Genomic DNA, 23,901 nt, shown 5'->3' on the forward strand with positions numbered 1-23,901 from the left:
AGATGGCACTGATCAGGGCGCGGTGCATTGCTTTATGGAACCTTCTGTATGACATAAGCGCTTGTCATCACAGTGCACGGTTGCCATGGTTACTGCAGGTAAACACATGTGAAGCATTAACCCATTAATGACTGGCGATGTGCTTTACTGCAGAGGTCTCTAAACACACTTGTGACCAAGCAAACAGCTTATGGTTAGGCCACACTAAGAACACTAAATAATATGGTTTGATGTGACCCATTGCAACCAATCACAGCTCAGCTTTTGTTTCTCAAATTACTCTGGTAAAATAAAAACTGAACTGTGATTGGTTGCCATGTACAATTTAGACAGTCTAATCTGCCCATAGCAACCAATCAAAGCTCAGCTTTAATTTTATAAGAGCTTGTTAATATATGAAAGGTGAGCTGTGATTGGTTGCTATAGGCGAATCAGATTGGTTTTGTCTCTGGCAGATTGATAAAGCTGCTCCAGTGCTGTAAAATCCTATGATGATGATGACTAAAAACCCATGACATCAAGCTTCCCCATAATGCAGTCAGCCATTCCTCCATACCTCCCAACTTTTTGGAGGGACACTTGTGGTTACAGACATTTCTATACACAGTTTAGAAAACCACTGGTATACAGTTATATATGGCGGATTTGTTAACATGAATGAGACAGCTGACAATCTGATGTAATTGTATGTGGAAAGGGCAGCCAAAGAGTATTACTACATTTCCCAGGCTATCATAGGAAATCGGTGATCACCCGATTAGTTGATCAATGGAGAAACTGCACAAAAGGGGCTGTCAAGTTGTTTGAGGGTACGTTCACACCTACAGGACCCGCAGCAGATTTGATGGTGCAGATTTGATGCTGTGTTCAGTTATTTAAATGAAATCTGCTGCGGATCCGGTATGTGTGAACGTACCCTAAAAGTAAAATAGTCCACTGTATTAAAGGGGTACTCCGGAAAAAAATATTTCAAATAAACTGGTGCCAGAAATTTGTACTTTACTTCTATAAAAAAAAATCTCCAGTCTTCCAGTACTTATTAGCTGCTGTATGTTCAGCAGGAATTGGTATTCTTTCCAGTCTGACACATTAATATCTGCTGCCAAAGTAACTGTCCAAAGTAAGTTCCTGGCATGGACAAAGGTGGAAGCAGAGAGCAATGTGTCAGACTGGAAAGAATACACCACTTCCTGCAGGACATACAGCTGATAAGTACTGGAAGGCTTGAGGGTTTTTAGTAGAAATAAATTAAAAATCTATATAACTTTGTGACACCAGTTGATTTGAAAGATTTTTTTCTTAGCTTGACATCCCCTATCCTATGGATTTTAGGGGGAGCACCACCTTGGGCCCACCATACCTTACACCAGATATAATAAGCACCAAACCTTTCACATTACTATAGTGACAGAGCTGTGTATGTAACCAGCGATGCTGGCTCACCACTAGTAAATCTTCAGTCACTCTATGCGAACAGCATAACTTGCCACTTAAGTTTCTTGAACGGAGAAGTTCCATGAAACTAACAAATCTCAGGTAGGCAGGGGGGTGCAGGAACATAATAAAGAAAGTATATTTACCCATCCCTGTGCCCGCCAAGCTCTTCCTTAGTGTGCCCGCACAGCCAATCACTGACTGGGGATGGACACCGCTGGAGTTATTGACTGGCTGAGCAGGCAATCCATCAGGCAAGTATGTGACATTGAGCTGGGACCCTGACATACTCAGAATCTGTTCGAAAATGACTGAAAAACTTCCAGCCGCTGTGGGAGAGAGAGGACGGTCCAGGGGCACAGGGACTGGTGAGTATAGTTTTTTATTATCTTCCCACACTCCACTGCCTGACTATCATTTGTTACGAGACTTCTGTCAGCTGTAATTAGTGTTCCAAACTGCTGACACTGTTAGATGCTGTTAGGTCAAGAAGACACATGGTACCTTACATATATTTGTCTGTGCTTCTATAGCATAGAAATTGTTTTTATTCTCTGATAAAAAGAGTCAGACAGGGAGGCCCACCTCCTGCCAGGGGCCCACCGAGGGGTAGGGCCCTCCGGGGGATTCCCCTGTTCCCCTGTAGGCCAGTCCGAGCCTGGTTACAGGTAGAGAACACAGCATGCTGTGTGGTGTTACAGGTAGAGAATACAGCGTGCTGTGTGGTGTTACAGGTAGAGAATACAGCGTGCTGTGTGGTGTTACAGGTAGAGAATACAGCGTGCTGTGTGGTGTTACAGGTAGAGAATACAGCGTGCTGTGTGGTGTTACAGGTAGAGAATACAGTGTGCTGTGTGGTGTTACAGGTAGAGAATACAACGTGCTGTGTGGAGTTACAGGTAGAGAATACAGCGTGCTGTGTGGTGTTACAGGTAGAGAATACAGTGTGCTGTGTGGTGTTACAGGTAGAGAATACAGTGTGCTGTGTGGTGTTACAGGTAGAGAATACAGCGTGCTGTGTGGTGTTACAGGTAGAGAATACAGCATGCTGTGTGGGTGGGACCACAATGAAATCATAAATTACTCCAAATAATTCAGTAACACAATGAAACTGCAATTTGTGAACACAGCCTAGATGTTCCGCAACAGCTTCGGGCGGGGAATAGGCAGGGTGGAGGACTGTGATGTACAGCTGAGGGAAAGCATTGCATTCTGGAACCTGTAGTACAACTGTACAACTGCTCAACCAGGAAGTACAGCCACACAATACAGAGCAACCCCCCCCCCCCCCCCCCCCCCCCCCAAAAACAAATGGATTTTTGGTAGTTTCAAAAATGGAATAGATAGGTAAGTAATGCTTTATGCTTCTGCAGAAGTTTCATTTTTTTTTAACCTCTACCTGGAGTTCCCCTTTAATGCGCTTTTCAGCCAGGAAGATTGTCAGATGTCTGAAACCATATCATGTGCAACAGCATTGCCAGGGTTAACGGGAATGAAGACAGAACATTGTATTTGGGATACAGTAATGCCATATATATACACAAGCCTGGATAATTGATACTGCACCACTCATAAAGCTGAGCCAAGACATTCTAAATGTGTCTTCCAGGACTACAAAGGGGGCTACTCTCTTCTGTGCAAAGCTTGCACTGAGGATACTTAAAGTGTCAGTGTTGTAACAAAAAACTTTTGACATGTCATAGAGAAATGTCAAAAGTTTTGATCGGTACCCATCAGGAGAACAAGCCGGGAGAGGATATCGCTGCAGAAAACAGAGTCGGGCTCCATCCAATATAAGCCTGACTCTTGTTTTCTAACTTAGAGTGGAGAGTGGACCTGCTGCAGCACGTCTTCTCCACGCTCATTCTCCCGATCGTTACGGGTCGGAACACTCAGACCCGGACCATTCAAAACTTTTGACATGTCTCTATGACATGTCAAAAGTTTTTTGTAACGACCGAGACACTTTAAACTCTGTCTGTTTCTTTTGTCCTACTTGGTAAAAGACAAACAAAACAACAATTTACTACGCTGGTAAGAATGATAAGGAAAGTCATAGACCTCAGTAAGATTGATATAAGATTTTTATTCCTGAGTCATTGTACTGTAGACAGTGCCTTGAGCAGTGTAATGATGCAGCCGGCCAGTAGATGGCGATATTAATTAACACACTGCAGCTGAAAATCTACTTATTGAGAAAAAAAATGCATGTTCTTGGAATTACTTGAAACTTTATATATGACTTTACTGATGATATACATAAGTAACATTAGAGTTAAGTTTGTCGGGGGAAACTGTACTATTGAAAGGAAGCTCTAGCATCCTTTTGGGAGTGACTTTATCCTGGATACAAGATGAGATATTGTTTAGCATGGGGGATACAGGTTTTGTGTGGCATCCTGCTGCACATTTGCCTACAGGCAAGTGGGCTTACAGATCCTGCACATTTCTAGGATATTGAAGCTGGCTCATTATTTGGGGATAAGTCAGCTGACTGGATAGGTATATAAAGTTATGCAATTCCTGGGAAACCCTTTAGGGTGAGCATTATTATCCTGCTTTACTATGCCAGTTGGAAGCCATAAGAGGCAACACACATGGCCACACGATGTCCTGGACATATCACTGATCTGTTTGTGTACCTAACATCACAACTTGACTGTTGTATGCAATGGTTCTCCAGATCATCACACCAGCAGGGGGCAGTGTGTTTCTCCACAACAAAGGCAGGATTAAAGTGTAAGTGTCATGGCAGCCGCTGCCGGATCAGCAGAGATTTCCTCTATTAGTCCAGAAGTTCGGGTCTCCATGGATACAAACACGCAATGGGATTGTAATGTGCACAACCCCATTTGATAGGCAACATAGGCAAAATGATTTGCTAACCCAGCATTCAGGCAATTAAGTGTTGTGTTCCCCCCCTTTCACAGTTGGTATACATCTGCATCAGTTAGTGTCCGTTCTCTAAACAGACCAAAAAAAGACCATCCATCTCAGTTTGGCAGCGCAGTCTCTCATATAGAAGTTTCAAACTGAGACCTAGGGAAATGTGAAAAGACATGGAAACTTACAGGCAATTTATGCTCCACTCCAGAACACAGCATGCATAGCAGCTGCTGCAGAAACTTTTTGGTTGTAGAACTGTCAATCTCCTGATAAATAGTACTGCAGTGCAAAATGGGGCAATATATAGGGAAAACGTCTTTCATGTGTAATAGGGTGTGGGGTTCTTACAACTAAAATTCAGAGCTCAGCATACACAGCAGCTGCTGCAGAACCTCTATGGAAAAAAAACTGTCAATTACTTGAGATACTGACATATACTAGAAAAAAGCAAAAAATTGTCAGCACCTTTATGCCTCTGTTCACACTGCAGGTTGCACGCTGCATGTGGCTTTAAGTACAGACAAAAAAAAGAAAGTGCAACAGCAACCTACAGATGCAAGTGCTTACCGTACAAACTCCCCCTAGTGCTTACACACGATAAAAACTTGCTCTATGGATATTAAAAAATGAGGATCTTAGCAAACTATTTGATCAAACCGAGTGTACCATGTCACCATGTTAAGGTGTCCTCAAAGACATGGTGCATTTTCACACTAGCAATGGCCTCTCCTCGGCTAACCTTAAGCCTACAACTGGGCCATTTGGATCCTATCTGCCCATTTGTAGGCTTAATATTAGCCCAGAAGAGGCCATTGCTAGTGTGAGAATGCTAGAGTAAGACCATGTCTCTAAGGACACCATAGGCCCTCTATACATTGGAAAAGGGGGGGGGGCATGTGATAAACTGGTTGGACAATATTAGTCGAAATGGTCAGGCATGAAATAGTATTGTTATAGTTATGTTTGCGTCTCTAAATGTCATGAAAGTTGGGACTTTAGTTTTACAACTAGAGAGTTACAGGTTATAAACCATTGGGGTGCAGTAATAGACACGAAAAAGACTATTAACAAAGTTTACTATTACAACCTATTTATTTATTGTTTTTCCCCAGTACTGTCACTGCATACTAGCCATGTGGAACACGACCGCTGGCATAGGTGCATTGCGTAAAAACTTCTTGTCAGTTGTAGGTAAATAAAGGGAATGTTCCCACACTGACAGCAAAAACCTAGTTTTATGTAAGCTTAATTGAAAAAGGACAGTTCCATACATTTCTGCCACATATCTGCCACACGTGGTAAAACACTATTACTGTTTTTAAGGCAGTTTTTTCAATCCAAACCAGTATTTAGGCAGGAAGATTTATATGTCCCAGTTTTGATTATTGAACACTGCAATCTCTTTTATCTATTTAAACATCATGGGGGACATTTATGAAGACTGCGTCACTAGCGTACACCGAGGAGAAGGCGTAGATTCACCCCTTTCCCTTGTGCATCCTCCTCTCACCTAATGGGGGGGGAAGCATCAAGGTGGGGAGGATGCGTGGCCTCCTCCTGCACCTAATTTACCATGGTTTACCTCTGCTGCAGATGTAAATCCTGATACAAATCTACACATGCGCAGAGCACAGGGCAGGACGGGTTTACTATGAGGCGTGTACCTCTTAGTAAATCCAGCAAGGACAAAGGGGGAAGGCTTTATTTAAGACCATAAATGTCCCCTCATGTGTGAAACCACCCTAGAGTGGTTTTCCCAAGACTTAGCTATTAATGGTCTATTGGGATATGGGGCTAAGCTACATTACCAGTCCCAGCCTTCCATATGGGCAAGCTGCTATGCCCAGATAAACTCATTAGCTCTGATAGTATAGGCCATTAGGGTTTTAGTCCTGGAAAACATTTCTTTGCATAAAACTTACAACACAAGTCTAAATGCAGAGAAGGATTAGTCAGAAAGTGGCATCTCTAAAATGTTCCTATCAGTTCCTCATCCCAAGTGAATAATCAGAGATCAGATTGGCCATCATCCCAGCTATAGAGACTTCTTATTGAAGGTCAGGGACAGGCTCATTGATGCAGATTCCTGGGGGGTTTCTGTGATAATTTACTTTGGGTAATAATAGTGATTTTTTCATTGTAGGTAACTCGTTTACCCATACAATTATGCCCTTCAGTGTGGATAGAAAACTGGTTTTAGCCTTGTAGATGCTATGCTATGAGGACAGGCAAAACAGTCAACAAATCAACTCCAGAATTTACGGTTACAAAATGCTTTACCAAATGCTATACAAAGTTGCAAGATAGAAATTGGAACCATTTTTCTTTCAGTGGTGTTCTGCAAAGCAGTAGTACCTTTTTTGGTGTCCACTGCACAGTAATAGTGCCCCTTGATGTCCCACACACTTTTATATCACCCTCTTTGTGTGGTACACAGTAATAGTGTCCACATTCAATGATATTACCCCTTAGAGCCTCCTTACAGTATAGATGCCAGCTTAGTGCTCCTTCAGAGTAATGTTCCCTCACAAGAGCTCTCCAAACACTAGTAATGCTCCGTAGTGCCCTTCACATAGTAGTGATCCCTCATTGCACTAATGAGGGATCACTACTATGTGAAGGGCACTACGGAGCATTACTAGTGTGAAGAGAGCACTAGTGAGGGACCATTACTGCCTCCACACACTAGTAATGCCCTTCACATAGTAGTGATCCCACATTAGCGCCCTCCACACACTAGTAATGGTCCGTAGTGCCCTTTTTCATAGTAGTGATCCTTCATTAGTGCCCTACACACACTAGTAATGCCCCGTAGTGCCCTTCACATAGTAGTGATCCCTCATTAGTGCCCTCCACACACTAGTAATGCTCCGTAGTGCCCTTTACATAGTAGTGATCCCTCATTAGTGCCCTCCATACACTAGTAATGCCCCGTAGTGCCCTTCACATAGTAGTGAACCCTCATTAGTGCCCTCCACAAACTAGTAATGCTCCGTAGTGCCCTTTACATAGTAGTGATCCCTCATTAGTGCCCTTCACACACTAGTAATGCTTCGTAGTCCCCTTTACATAGTAGTGATCCCTCATTAGTGCCCTTCACACACTAGTAATGGTCCGTAGTGCCCTTTACATAGTAGTGATCCCTCATTAGTGCCCTTCACACACTAGTAATGCTTCGTTGTGCCCTTTACATAGTAGTGATTACTCATTAGCACCCTCCACACACTAGTAATGCCCTTTACATAGTAGTGATCCTTCATTAGTGCCCTCCACACACTAGTAATGCCCTTAAGTGTCCTCCACAGTGTAGTAATTCCTCCTTAATGACCCTCCTCATAGTAGTGATGTCCCTTTGTACTTCCCTCACAGAAATACTGCTCCATAAAACAATAAGATTTTTGTGAATGATAGAGGGGGAGCTGACAGCCCCCTGCTTCGTCATTGTATACTGTATACTATATCTGGGCCCAGGATAGGTAGACTTTCAGGGACAGTGCCCAAATTCTGGGTCTGTCCTGTGGATCCAGAACAGTAGGAAGCTATGGAATAGGAGAAAGGTTCCTTCATGTAAGGTTTTACAATCTAACGGTACATCTGCAGAATTTTACAGCACAAAAGTTAAATGCAACATAAAAAAAACCTATGCAGTGAGACATCACTCAATCTGGTAGAGAAGTTGTATGGTTTTAAGTTGTTTGAGTAGCGATTATATACTGTATATATGTTTGTACAGTTTTTTTGTCTCTTTAAAATAAAGTTGATTCAAATAAGGCAATAAAAAAAGCAGTGGAGGCCTAGGACTGTGCCCTCCCCTCCTCCTCCTCCTCCTCTCCCTTAGTCTGGGCGGTGTGAGAGGCCTCTTTGTGTCTGGCTGTGACACAGGAGCAGCAGCAGCAGCAGGAGGAGGAGGTCTGTGTATGTGTGCGAGAGAAAGAGAGGGGAGGCGAGTCGGTGCCTTCCTCATCAACACTTCAGTCTCCAGCCCTCCCTCCTCCTCCTCCTCCTTCTCCTCCTCAAGCCTCTCACATTAGCAGAACACCCCTTTAGGTGGCTTCCCCAAGGGAGGAGTGGGGAGCTGCTACCTCCTTGTCTCAGGGTCCTGAGATGGCTTATTCCTTGTAGGATCCTGCGCTGTGACACTCGCATACAGCTGGAAAACTGCAAGACACATCCTACCGCAGCCTGAGCAGGGCCTCATCTTGGGAGGATAACTCTGAGCAAGCTGGGAATATCTTGGATTTGGGACACGCAGCTGCCTATGCCCATGAGCTTGGGGTTTCTTTTGGCCGGAAAATTATATTTAATATCTGATTACTGCAATACCCTCCCAGGACAAGGTCTGCGGATCACACCGATGGCATCTATGGCTACAGAAGACAATCTTTTTACAGGCTGGAAGGGAGAAAATTGAGTAACGTGGAGAGAAGAAGATACTCTTCTATAGAGGGGGCTGACGTTTCATAGAGGAATAATATAAAGCACAACCAAAAAACCTTTAAGAGATGACCTACGTCAGAATGCCAAGATATTGAAAAGACTAGATATATATTTTAAGCTGATCATAAGTTAGGTTAGATTTTATCCAACAGAGGGCAATCCATATAAAGTATCACTATAGAGGCAAAATGGTATTTATTTTTACCCCTACGAGGGGGGAGACTTGGATGTAGACCCCCAGTGGTGATTTTTTTCTAGGATATGTCATTACTAGGAAATTCATTATGATGCTGTAAAGGAGTTGGGATAATATTGGTTTTCTCAGGGATAAGCCTCCACCAGGAAGAACATCTTCCCAGGAATGAGCATTCTCCAGTGGGAGAAGAAGATCTAGTCCACCGAGGATCCTGCGTTTCCAGGCCCTCTACCCTTATGGATTAGCATTTAGGAGCACGTTTATTGGGAATTCGGATTACACCCAGAAGACTTGGATAGCCTCTCATTTTTACTGTGTCTCCATCATATCTCCCCTATCTGTGGGATCATCCAGGTTATGGCTCCAAACCAGAGTCTGGTCCTTCTCCTCCTTGGCTTACACTCGACTCTGCTGCTGGCCACAGCTGCCGGTAAGTGACATGCACATCTGGTATATATCTTGGCACAGGTGTAGATCTTCATTGCTATTTTCAGCTCTGAATATATTGACCTGAAGACCGGCCAAAAGGTAAAAGGTGTCTGGGTATTGCTCATGTCTGGCTTCAGCAGTATGCTGGCATATATTGCATCATTTCTACAAATGACACATTGTTCCCTACTATGGACAAGAAAAACAAAATATTTGTTATCGACTCCGATCAATGTGAAAAGAGGAGGAGGATTTGGGGAGGTGGCTGAGAAGCGCATTGTAAAATGTGTCAGGCCATGGTATGGTGTATAATGTAGGTAGCGTGTTGCAAGAGCTTGGGTGGGAGTGGCACCCAGTGGGCATCTCAATAGCCGCACAGAGTGCAGTCAATGCAGACATGTCAGATGTATGTTCATGGGGAAAAAATTAGTTTATATGTTGCCATTCTTTACTGCAGTATTGATTATGGATCATATATTTTTTCTTGGGGAAACATACCCATATACCTCTGTTCTGATGCTGCTAGCTACAGTATGGCCTCTTTGTAGCATGAGGTGTATGCTGTTCTGCAGTTCTAGGCCCCTCACATGTTTTATTGTGTATCGTCATCTTTAACCAATTGGGTAACTATGGACACAGCTAAGCTTAGGATGACTTGTATGCGGTGACATCATTTTTATTTCATAAACTTTAAAGAAATTAGCACCTAATAATAGTTTTTCTTTCTTTTTTTTTTAATCTCATCATGTCACATCATATGAAATTCAAGATTCTTCCTTTCTTTTGTTCATCAAACTAGCATTCTACACTATCTATCTATAACTTTAATCACCTATTTATTTATTTATTTATTTATCTATCATATCAGTATATTATCTATCTATCATATCAGTATATTATCTATCTATCATATATTTATAGTATCTATCTATCTATTCATTTATTTATCGTTCTATCTGTATATCATCTCTATCTATTATCTCTCTTTGTCTGTCTACCTATCTTTCTATCATATATGTATAGTATCTATCTGTCTATTTATGTATTTATCTATCTGTATATTATCTTTCTATTATCTATCATCTATCTGTCTACAGTACTAAATTGGAAATGACAAGTACAATGTGCATATAAGCTGATAGGGCCCAAGTAAAGTTTGGCTGGATCAACATATTAATAGGTTAATGGTAGTGGTGCCAGTAAATGGCAGTGTTAGTGTGAGGACTGGCTGAATTACATGAAGTGGTCATGATTACCATATGAGAGGATTTCCTTATTCCTGAATACTTTGTTAATGAAACTCTCGGGTGAATGACTATAAAATATAAGAAGATTTTCTCTTTGTACTTTGTTAAGGAAACTCATAGATGATTCATTATGTCAAATATTCCCACAGGAACCCATGATTTTACCAATTAGAAATTGCCTTAAAAACACAAGCCATGTGAAACCAGACTGATAACATAGAATTAATTTCTGTTACCCAACAATGCAAGGGCAAAGCTGGTGGGCTGACAGGGGCATATCGAGAAGCACATCATGTGCCCTAAAGAATATATGGGCGTAAAAAAAAAGACACTTTCATTTTCTTCAGAAATAATATTTGCCATAAAATTCTGTCAATATTGAACATCTTCTGAGCAAAGCTATTCATCTATACAAAGTACAATATGACAAGGTAGTCCTTATGGTAGACCATAGGAACTACAGACGTAGCAAAACATTGGAGCCAGGGAGTCTAGATAGATCAGAAGACGCAAGGAACTGAGATTAAAGAAGAATTCTTCTTTAAGCAATCTCCTTACAAGTCATTGAGACATTTCACAAGATAACAAGGTTAGGCGCTGTGTTATACATTTCAAGTCAGCAAAACTAAGATCCCTGCGCCAAAGAAGAAAGCTGTGCCCTATTATTTCCGGCATCATTGGGACTGCCGGGCTACAGACCTCCCGTGTCACTGAGACATTCAACCCTTGTTTAAAAGGGAAAAAACTATTTAGAAGCTACATTTCTTTTACCAAAAGAACTCTTGGTTTCTGGAGTTCACATGCTATCTATTGTAATGCACTGTTGTTGTTGGAACTCATACGTTATTTTTTTGTGAAATTTGGTTATTGGCTGAAGAGATCCTTTTGGAGACTAAATCTGCACAAAAATCTTAATTGCTTTTCTGACACTGATTGTAAACATTTGATGGCACCCCAAAGTTTATGTTCAGAATTGTCAGAAGTGTAGCATCCAAACTGGGTAGCTTGAGGCATTGGCAAATGGAGTGGGCTACACACCTAAAATGCTGCAGTGTTCAGAGTAAATAAACTTGTTCATGATGACAGAGCCTATTGTGGTTTGATGCTGCCCGTGGTTCAGGCAGCTGGTCCCCTGAAGCTCCCACTCACATCCTTCTGCTTCCTGCTTCTGACACATGTTCTTGGAAAAGGACCTACCCACTCAGCCAATCACTGGCCACAGCAGTGTTCTGTCTCAGCCAACAATTGGCTGGGTGGGCAGGTCCTACTCCAAGCACATGTCTGAGATGCTGGAAGAAGACTGCAGATCAGGGGACTGGAAGGACCTGAAAAGAAGCTACACGAGACCAGGGGTAGGTAAGTTTAGGTTCTTCATCTATTTTATAAAGGCCCCTGCAGTATAGAAAGTATTGTAAATCACAGAATATTCCCTTTAAATTGCTTGTAGACAGATGCGGCATGATGCTGTAATTGGAGGAAAACAGCCATATTTTTTAATACTTCAATATGACCCTTAAATATTTGTTCACATTTAGCTTAAAGTCTTTGTTTGATTCAAAGTTACATGAGGGTGGCTGTACATAGAGATTATGTTGTTTTTACTGTATATACACAGTATGTATATATATTTATAAAGCAATGTAACAGCAAAATAGCCGCATGTGATATGTAGTATATATTTTAGCAGATATTGTGGGTGACAAATATTGCATGGCCTGTGTTTCAGCACATTTTAGAGCATTTGCTCCTGTTAAAAAAAAAATCTCTGTCACAAATAGCTGATAAAAGGTAAGGTCAGGACAAATACGGGGTTTGGAGGTACTCTCATTTTTTAAAATGTGTAATTGTCGTGTTTAATTATAACTAGAGATGAGCAAATTTACATTAGGAAGTGTTTTTTTACGATGGGCTGGCAGCTGGTCAGCTTTGACGTCTGTGCCACTCCACTCCAGGTGCCGGCAAAAGCTGGATCCAGTCCTGAGAAACTTCTCCCAGTTTTCCAGGACTGGATCCAGCTTTTCCCGGCACCCGGGGAGGTGCGAATAGACTTCAAAGCCAGCAGCCTGACAAGCTGCCAGCTGATCCTTCATTCCTAATTTAAATTTGCTTATCCTTAAAATTAAACTTTTCTACTTTAAAAAGATTTTTGGTTTCTCCATTTCCGATGATTTTATTGATTTATTTTATAATACATACATGTAGACATAGGTGTATACATGCAGATGACTGTGTATACAAAAGTTCTAAAAGGAGTATTGACAATAAGCCAGATGTCTACATTTAGGAAATATATGGAGGTGGGAGGTAAGTATAGTTTGTTAAACTGTATTATTTAGGTTTTATTTGTAAAAAGTAGGAACCTTGTCTTGGCTACCAGATGTCCAATGTGCCTTCACAAGTACCGGATTGCTGCGAATTTCATGCTGCAAGTTTGTAGAGCCCCGTTCCCCTTAACCCACCGCTGCCCATTTTTTTTCTACTTCTGACTGCTTCTCCGGCTCTCTGATGTCCCGCTCAGCCAGTGGCTGCAGCGGGTCAGCACACTGATTGGCTGAGCGGGACATCAGGAAGCCAGAGAAGTAGCCAGAAGCGCAGACGGGTAAAGTATTAAATGGGCAGCGGTGGGTTAAGGGGGACAGGGCTTTACATACTCATAGCAGAATGAAAAATCTGATGCGACTATGTAAGCCCATACAAAATGACAGTACCGCTGCGATCCGGTATGTGTGAAGGCACCCTTATAGTGAAAGCGTTAATAGCTTTAAGTCTTTATAGAATACAGTTTATCTAAAACAAATGGAAGTAATTAATTTTAATGATAGCATATGTTTGGAACCATGAACAAAAATCTCAGATTACTGTATTCCAAAAAATGACTTCATTACCACCAAACCTGTTTATAATGTTTATTTATATAGCGCCAACAAGTACCATACATACATTGACAAAATCAGACAGTACAGAGATACACATGTAACCATTAATAGAATGGGAAAAGTGTCTGTGCATTTAGGAAATGACTGCCAATACCCCTGGTCAGTTGTGATATGAGATATTTTCTTCAGGCATTGTTTTAATGTTACATTAAAATGGCATTAAAGAAAATTTCATTTGTCTTTTCAATGTTGAAATCCCATTTGATTTAGCAAATTTCTTACAGTTCTGTCAGGTACAAGTTTCTGCCCCTTTGTTTTCTACTTTTAAGTTATGTTGTTTTGTGATTTCTGAAATTGACAGAAGTGCTGATCTGATGGCTGAAAGTTATAATACCACATTGATCCATATATGTAAAAAACAAACAAAAAAACAACTAATAAAAATTCAAATAATGTCTTCTCCGTTTAAATTAAAAAAAAAGCAAATCAAATGTATATCAAAATATAGACATGTTTGGTATTACTAAGAATTGTCCAAATTTTAAAATATAATGTTATTGATGGTTAATGACGTATACATACAAAAAATATCAAATGCCAGAAAAAAAGCAATCAAAAGCCCCAGTGGTACTAATAAAAATGACAGGTCACAGCAGAAAAAATGAAAAAGTTATAGATGTGAGAACAGGTCAATTTTAAGCACAATAAATAAAGTTTAAAGCATGTTAAATAAAAAATAAGAATAGTAAAACATTTTTAAAACAGGAATATCATAAACAACTACACAAACTGGGTACTTTTGGAATTATACTGACCTAATGAATGACGTAAACAAGAAAGAACCCACCTTCCAAATTTGCTAAATTGCTTTTTTTTTCTTCAAATTCCCCTCCAATATATATATATTTTTTTTCAGGATCAAAATATATTTTGTACAATTGGTCCAGTAAAAGATCATTGGCACAGTATAAATCATGAATTGTGTCTGATACATGTATAAAGCTATCTGTGTATGCCATGTTTGTGCTACTAGGATTTGGCAACACACACAAAATATCACAGACCCCTCTGGCAGAATTGCTGGTTGATTTTGCTTTTGACAATGGAACCTCCCAGTCTTGCACATCAAAGGGATGTCTTTTACCACCTCTAATAAGTGCATAGCCGTAGGGACAAGCTCTGACTTCTTAAAGGAGGCCAGAGAGTCTTCCTGCTTCTGCTACTAGTGTGCTAGTAACTTGTTCATCCTGCTACAAATCCAGTCTGGTCTGATGAGCGTGACAGACCATCGCACACCTGGTGCGGTCCTCATACCAATATTCAATGCAATCAATGTACGTATATTCACAGCTGATTATATGTGAAGGGAGCAGCAAGGATAAGGCAGAGCCAGATTAGTATATTTCTAATCCTTTGTCTGAAGCTACCTCTAGACATATAGATCTGATGCAGCAGGATCCGGAGGCCAGCTAATACCTTAGGGGGTTGCTGTCTTGATATCTGCTATTTAGGAAGCAAGGATTTGCAAGGTTGGATTCTAATCCATCCAATCCCCTTTTTTCCCCTAGAATATAAGTGGCTTTATAGGTGTTTGGTAGACTTATCCCCCTGCCCTCCTCTGAGCTGAATAAACAAGGGAAAAAGATTATTAATGGTCTTGCTTTAGGTTGGCGTGAGAGGATCCTTATATTTCCAGCTTGATTTCTGTGTTTTCCTCTCGAGATAAGTTGTGCTGTTGAGATGTGATGGCTGCTTATTTGCAACAAGCCTGGGAATGAAGCATTTAGCTGAGTGCTTCCTCCGGTTCTATCTAACAGTCAGTGGTGAACTAAACACCCAGACCCTGACCCATCAAAACTTACAGATGTCTCTAGGAAATGTCATAAATTTTTAAAGTGAAGTGACAGAAACACTTTAAGGACTCAAAAATAAGTGATACTCAGCTATCTGATTCTCTTTCATTCTGACAGTGTCCGGTACCACATAAGGCCCATAAATCCTTCAAAGACCTGATTGCTGAGGGTATCAGGATTTGGACCCCAACCAATCTAATATTCATAGTCTATCCTGAGCAAAGGCCATCAATGTTGTTAGGCTAAATAACCCCATTAAGTTGTCTTGAGAGGATTTTCTGAGATGCATTTAGCAGATAATTCTAAAAATATTTTCCAAAAATGCAAAGAGTCCACAAGACAAATCTAAAGACCCCACAGTGACTTGTAGCAATGGCCGATCAAGGGGAAATTGACCATTCTTACCATTAACTTCAGATTATGAATGACTACCATTGAAAGCCGAGGCAGGATTGTCACAATGGATATGCTTCAATCCCATTTCCCTTATTTGTATAGAAAAAAAGCTGCTTGTCAGTGAGAAGTATTCGCCTTTGAAAATCCATGCTGGTGTTAGTGTAATGCTCCCTTTATTACTTATAGGACAGCTTTGGCTCCATCACCTGAAGTGTTTATAAGTGTGATTTCTTCTTGGAAATGGATTCAGCAAATAATGAAGAACAGCTTTATTCTGCAATGTATAATCACCTTGATAAGTAAGAGCTGTAAATCTCCATGAGAACAGACTGTGTCGTATTGAAGGACATTCACCTCCAGCGAGCGCACTTCAGATGTTGATGTTTTTCACAAGCGTGAAACACAAAACCATCCTGTGAGCTGGACTCCTTGCATTTGGATTAACAATTTTTTATATCAAGGGCACTCGTAGCGCTTCAGGCTTTTAGTATTAACACCCACTTGTTACTCTAATTCCACCAGTGGTTTACAAAGTGGATCCTTTTACTGTAATGTGGATGATAACAATGTTGTGATTAAAGGTCTTGCTATTTCTATATTTCATGGTTTAGTTAGAGAAATCCTATAGAGTGATGACTCCTGTGCTCCTGTGCTGGGGAATGATTTACACAGTACACTACTATAGATAAGATGTGGAAAGAGAAGGGGTTTTTGATGCACTGGGTTTGCAAGGTGTTATATGAGCAGAATAGTAAGAAACAGCCAGGGACATCAGGACAGGTTGACAAATAGTGCCCCACCCCCAATCAATTCAAAATCAATCACACAATGGAACAGGCATGCACTCGCTTTTTCAGTCAGTAATAAGTATAAGCTACCACAATACATGCACCAATATTACCGCCAGTGATTATACAGTTCTCAGATACTAGGTCTATACAGCAGTCTTTTGACTGTATTATAACACTGCAGACTATACAGGAATATACAACACTGATCAGATGCAGTGACACAATACATCACTATTACATCTGGGAAATCACAGCTGACGTCTGAATTAATCACAGGCCAGACCCCTTACATTGAATAGATTTCCCAGTCTGAAACAGTTCTCACCTAACAACCCCCCCCCCCCCTCCCAATCTTAAGAATAAAGGGGTTAAAAGATATATGTTACTTAGTATATTCACACCAATACACAATAAGTGCCCTGGGCTTCAACTAGGTGACAACACGAGCTCTCTGAGACCGTTTTATGCATAAAGTCTATAGTAGCAATGTATGATAAAAATCAATGTTCAAATAATTCTGCCCCATGAATCTAATAATTCTTACCCATGAATCTAATAATTCCTACCCATGATTCTAGGAATGAATGATAGTTTTTAAATGACACGCTGGCCACTTAGTGGTTTACCCATTTGGTGATATGACTATTTCTTGGCTTTTGTAGTATTCGTCTTTACATCCTCCAACAACTTTCTTTTTCCTGAATCCAGCAAGTTCAAACAAAGTTGCTGATGCTTTCAATAAAACTTTGTTCACACAATGTCTTTATTTTGCTTCGCCTGAACTGGTTCTACAAGAACATTTCTAGTAAAATACTATTACATAATAAAATAGTATTTATAGAGCATTGTTCATTCTAATAATCCTAATCCACTTTTAATAAGATCATATATGGGGCATCTCAGTTGTGCCTGTGTCATTTATATTTAAAGTGTCACTGTCGTTTCAAATTTTTTTGCAGAAATCAATAATATTCAGGCGATTTTAAGAAACTTTGTAATTGGGTTTATTAGCCAAAAATTTATTTTTATCATGCAAAAGCAGTTTGAAGCTGTCCCCCTTGTCTTCATGGTTTTCTATGGCGAGGGGAGGGGTGGAGGGAGATGAGACACCAAAACAGGAAAAAAAAAGAGTTAATTTTCAGCTACATCACCGGGCTATCTCCTCTGAAGCCAGCTCTGACCTCTGAATACTGGCTTTCACACAGCTCCCACTGTGTAATCCATTGTTCTCTGCTGGCGACTAATCTCCCTCCTCCCCTCTCCATAGATTACACAGGGCTTGACTGATGTAAACTAGTCAAGATTTCCTGATAATGAGCAGTGAATGACAGAGGAGGGGGGGGGGGGGGACGACCTGGGGAAAGTCTTTTTGAATGCAGATAATGGCATTTTTGCCTAATAAACCCAATTACAAAGTGTCTTAAAATTGCTCGTACTACAACAGTGACACTTTAAGCCCCTAAACTAGAGATCGGCTTTACACTGCATTTAGCATGAAGAACACAGTAACACATGCATCAGTACAGTCTCTGTAGACCGTAAACCAGCACAGCACATACTATGCGACTCTCTCTCTCGGCATTCGCACATTTGTGACCCCCCACTACCACTAGACTACAACATATATCGACTTCATACAGCACGTCATGAGCCCCAGCAGCCAGGGAAGTTACAGGAATGTAAGTGGTGGTGCCCAGGTATAGCTGTAAGAGTGCCTCATGCATAGACATGTTCATGGGACTAATGGGAGTGTATGAACAATTCCTGCAGAAATTAAAACTATTTCCACTCACTCAAGTGATATCAAGTTCTTATGCAACCCGTCTGATTAGCTATTTTAGTGCACCATAAATTCTCTGAGGAAAAATGCAAGTCATAAGTGGTTTGCAGATGGTGATCTCCTACCCAGACTAGTAAAAGGTGATAAAAGGTAAATGCAAGAGTAAACAGTAAAATGACTGAAACGTGTTGGCAACTCTACCTATATGGAGGAATGTGATAGGCACAGTCTATGTTCGGGCAGAGTAACTGGATCTTTGCCACTTCAGAGTGTTCAGTACACAGACAGGTGTGGCTAAATGTGTCACTGAGGATAGGTTCACACCAGGTTTTTGCATTCTGTTGAAAGGTACTGTTTTCAGGAGCAGAAATAAATACCTCTTAAACAAGATGCAACAGGATGCCTTTCCCTTGCATCCTGTTTCTACTACTTCTAATAGTCTGTCTCCCCTTTGTGCCCTCTTGCGTCCTGTTTTAAAGGTAAATTTTATTAAAAATTGCAAAAATTGTGATAGAAAAGTGTGTTTGATTAATGTCTAAAGTGTATGGGGACCTGATGATCATTTATTTTGGATGTAAAGGATTCTCCAACTCTACAATATTGATAAGCTATTGGGATATTGTCAGTGCCTAAATCACAGCCGAACCATTTTTTCATAGAGAGACAAGCCGCAGCTACAGCACTCTCACTGTGGCCTACCCTTCCCCATAGAGTTCCTGTGTGTGGGGAGGACGGTGGGGCCACACGATCATTAGGCCTTCAGCTATTGAAGGTGTATGGGGACTTTTAAATAGGCCAAGAGTATCAGATCATTGATGGTCCGGCCACTAATCTGCAGGTCAGCTAATCTTTTTTTAAGTCTAAGGGTACTATTACACAAAGCGATTTTTTGACTATCAACAAACTCGAACGACCACTATGGCAAATGACCTGAAATTGGTCAACCAATTACACGGAACAATGATTGTTAATTATGATCGTTATTGCGTTTGTCCGCTACTGCGAACGACCGAACAACGTCTTATTACATGCGAGTGATCAACGATAAAAATAGGTCCAAATTCTATTAAACGACCAAGGATTTCTCGTTGGTCGTTTAATCATTGTCTGCTATTACACTAAATGATTATCGTTCAAATCCCAATGATTTTTCAAACGATAATCGTTTCGTGTAATACCTTCCCAATGAGACAGATTGAGCAGTGACCCTGGGAGTGAATTAAGCTGTCTTATGAAATCTAGAGATCGGTCTCATCACTGAGATTCCAACCAACTCAATCTTTTCCTCTCTATGTGACATGTCAAAAATACCAGTAATGTGTTATGGCTACAGCTGTGAATGTTTAGAAACAGCTGATTGTCTGCATTTCCATTAGAGCGGTATCATTGTAAGGTGCATGTTTTAATGCTGGTTCTGCATACATAGGAAACAACCAATCAGCTCCAATACAAGGAAAATTCATCACAGAGTTAGTCTGGGTATGGCATTGCCATAGATTTGTTTTCTTTTTGCTTAGTCGCTGTTTCTATTTTGTGGAATTGCCCTTTAAAGTTCAGCAGACCAGATTAATATTGGGATCAATAAAACTGCAATTGGATTAATCTGCTCTGAGGGATGAGAGGCTTCAGGCACATTGATGCATGCATCCTTGGTATAAAGTCTCATATTTTACTTACAATTACAGTCAGTTCTGTCACTATCACGCCAATTCCTCCCAGTCTTTCTTGCATATCATACATGTATTGTTGTTGTCTCAGTAGTGTGCTACATGTGTGTAATACTAGGGAAAAATATAGTATCCTATGAAAATAATATAAAAATTGGCAGTATAACTGAATATAAATCTGCATAAAAATCTGTCCACTACTGGAATGGATTATGTTACTGTTCATGAAAATCTGATCTGAGGTCTCATGCACATAAACACATGTTCTTACCATCAGTGATCAAATGGGCACAGTGACAATGACATCACAATAGCTGTCAGTTACGGTGATCTTACTGTCCCTAGAAATCACTAAGGCGCATGTGGTACTGTTATATCAAGGTGTTATAAGGGGTTAATCTCTTAAAGTTGCGGCTTCAGCTTTTTCCCCCTCTTTTATTGTTGTCGACAGAACTATATGGTGGCTTGTTTTTTGCGGGACAAGTTCTACTTTTGAATGGCATCTTTCATTTCACCATATAATGCATTGTAGTAAAACTAGGTGATGAAGACACCTGCAGCAATAAACTGAAGCCTCATAGGGTAATGGGAATGCATCTGATGTCACAATGAATTCAGAAGTGGGGCCCAAGGAGGACGCAGGGCACATGGATCCAGGATGCAATAGCATGATGACAGAAGAGGGGGCCTCCAAACTGTGGGCCAGTCTAAGTGCTATTTTTTAAATCATGTATAGAAACTTGTTTAGTTGCTGCAGCCGCCAGTTACATTGCAGTTCTTATTTTAGAATAGGTGCCTGACTTGCCGCCACCATTGACAGCAGTGCTGCTGTTTTGTTGGCCTGGGGTTTTCTATCTCAGTAGGCTGCTTTTTCACTTAATCATGTTAGTTTCATTGCTGCGTATGGTATAATTATTCTCCGCCAGAGTAAAATGCGCCTGATCTGCTCTTGTACTCGGTGCAATTAAGCAAATTAATACACAGAAAAAAATAACCCGTCTCCGCCTGACTTTCCTATTTTGCCTTTTTAATGAAGTGCACCATGAGTAGAATGACATGATAAAATGTCACCGGAGAGCAAAGCAGGTCGCCATGACAACGCCAAACGCCTTTTCTGCAGATTCACAGGAGTCTGCTTCTATCTTTGTGCAGTGAAGACTGCAATGCTGATCAGCCCTGTCACGCTGGAGAGGCCGGGATACTGATGTGTGGTTGATAACTGGAAGGTTCTATTTAGATGCCAATATATAACATAAATGTAACAAAATATAGCATCAGGTTTTATTCTGTTTAGCAGGTGAAAATGTATTTTCTGTGGTAGAAGCAAAGATTGGGAAACAGTGATGCTGGGTCACTTATTGAGGTTCTCAACCAGATTTACACTGACTGACTGGCTTACATAGTTGTGCATTCAAATAGAATTACACCCTAATATACTATAGAATTGTATGGCATTTAAAGGGATGTGAGCAGCATAAACTAGTGTCAGAAATGCTGAACAGATTGATGTATTACGTACATAATTTTGTTCAGCCGTTCTCCTAATATGCAGGAGAATAGGATTCTTGCCACACCCTTCCCACTTATTGTCCATGTTATTCAGGAGGATATCTCTGAATCAGCTTCACAGAACAATGTTAGTGATACATCATTCTGTTCACCTTCTCTGTCACTAGTTTATGCTACCCTTAAGCCTCTATTACACGGGGCGATTCAGAGGAGCAAACGAGCGCCGACCTGTCAGGCGGGTAAGAGCGGGCGGGGGGGGGGGGCTGCCCAGGTGATCGCTAGACAGTCCAGATAGCCCATAGAAGATAGCAATAAGAAAAGACCTCCACTTCGCCTAGGGATGTCCACGGGCGCAGGTCCAATGGAGAAACAGATGAATGTAGCTAAAAATGTATTATGTTAAAACAATGTATAAAAGGATGAACTAGCGACACAACACGTTTCTAAACCGATCTGGTTTCTTTTTCAAGTGTCATCTCAGATGGACATGGATGCCGTCAGGGGGTCATCAATGCTATCAACAAGACTTGAGCAGTCTTCCTGATGAGAACTGAGTAGCGGTGACAGCCCAATTGATAGCTTCACATGGATTAGATGTGATTTTTTTTTTTAGAAAGATCCATACAGATATATTATCACACATGTAATCTAATACATTTACAGTATCTTGTAATCAATGTCTCATCAATAATTTGCATGCAGGATAGTGTAAGGATGCAGAATGCAATGAAGGTCAAATGGAAGCCACAGTACTACAATTAGAAGTGATGACGGAACAGCCAATCAATAGGTTTGTTCCTGACTGGAGGCGATCATATACGTAATTCCCTGGTTTAACATTACAGAATTGTTTTTAAGTGTTTGCAGCACTGGTGGATGCATATAAATATTGAATATTGCTGCATAAGGGAGAACTTTTATGAAGGTCTACAAATAGTTATTGCGTCAATGACATTTCATTTTGCTGGCCAAAACAATATCTGATAACCCAGAGCTGTGTCTCAGTCACCATCTTAGGGTCCTTTTAGACACACAGATTTCTCGGCTGCATATGAATGCAGATTAGAAAAATTGGTCCTCGTTTGGAGTGCCTTTACACAGCACAAGAAATCTATTGGCCCAGCTGCACAAATGATCCATGTATTGTTTGTGCAGCCATGAAAACTGACAGCACGGGTATACATATATCCTTGCTGTCAGCTTCCATATTACACAGCAGTACATACCTACCCCTGCTGCTCCTCTTCTCCGGCTCTCCAGCTGCTGTGTCTTTAGGTCTTAAGGTTTACACAGGAAGATGTGTGACTGATGACAATAAACTTTAAAGCCTGCTCTAAAAAGATGATCAGCAGAGGCTTGGACTTTCTGCCCGTCCTCAACAATTGTCGGCCGAACTAGTGTTTCTTGCAACACTTCTGGCCGATAATTATCTCAAGTAAAAAGGCCTTTTACTTCTGGCAACCAGGAGCAGATAAGATAAGCCCATTAGAAATACCAACAGAGAGGGGGAGTGAGTACAAACTTAAATTGTTGACAAGGGGAAGGGAATCCTTGAAGGACAGCTCACACAGGCTGGAGAGGAGAGCAAAGAAAAGGTAGTTTGCAGTGTAAGGCCATGTTCACATGGCGTAAGACACCAGCAGTTTTTAGAGAAGATCCGGCTGGTGTCAGAAAAGATCATCCCGACCGGTACTGCAGTACCAGCCGGGTGATCTTCGTTTCTTCGGAATTCGGATGCGCCCACATCCGAATTCCCCGTTGCACACAATGGAGCGTGAGGGGGGAGTCGCACGCACCATTGTGTGAACTGACAGGTTCTCTGCGCCCGCTATTCAATGAGTATCGCCGCAAGGGTTCCTGGCTGGAGTGCATACTATGTGTATACACTCCGGACTGTATGTAGGTAAAGTATTAATAACGGCTGTGGTGCAAATCAGCAAAAACGTCCGTAATTAATACATTACTTACGTTGTGTGAACATAGCCTAAATTAATAAAAGCTGAAAAACAAATATATATATATATATATATTCTGTTATTAGGGTATAAACCCACACACCGTATAAGCAGCGTATTTACAGCTGCGATACGCAGCAAATACGCAGCAAACACGCAGCAAAAACGCAGCAAAAACGCAGCAGATTATATCTAAATAACTGAACACAGCATCAAATCTGTACCAACAAATCTGCTGCGTATTTGCTGCGTATTTGTTGCGTATCTGCTGTGTATACGGTGTGTGGGTTTGTACCCTTAAGCAAAAAATCTATACACACATGATCAAAAAACTCAATACATATATAGGTTTACCACAGAGATAACATAATTTCTGAATTCTGCCTTAAACCCCCATCTTACTGATCGGAACCTGTCCCCCCCCCCCCCCCCCCCCCCCCCCCCA

The 23,901-nt window shown here is 41.0% G+C and overlaps 1 protein-coding gene across 1 annotated transcript in view; it reads left to right on the forward strand.

The window, feature by feature from the left end:
• Window positions 1-8,175: 8,175 nt before the first annotated feature.
• The window catches only part of BMPR2 (bone morphogenetic protein receptor type 2), a 118,926-nt gene continuing 103,200 nt past the window's right edge, over window positions 8,176-23,901 (forward strand). The window contains exon 1 of the mRNA XM_069983304.1: window positions 8,176-9,383. Within this exon, the coding sequence (XP_069839405.1) occupies window positions 9,311-9,383 (73 nt within the window). The 5' untranslated portion in view covers window positions 8,176-9,310. The remainder of the gene's footprint in view (window positions 9,384-23,901) is intronic.

The sequence above is a fragment of the Dendropsophus ebraccatus genome, chromosome 9, assembly GCF_027789765.1.
Source record: "Dendropsophus ebraccatus isolate aDenEbr1 chromosome 9, aDenEbr1.pat, whole genome shotgun sequence".
NCBI lineage: Eukaryota > Metazoa > Chordata > Amphibia > Anura > Hylidae > Dendropsophus > Dendropsophus ebraccatus.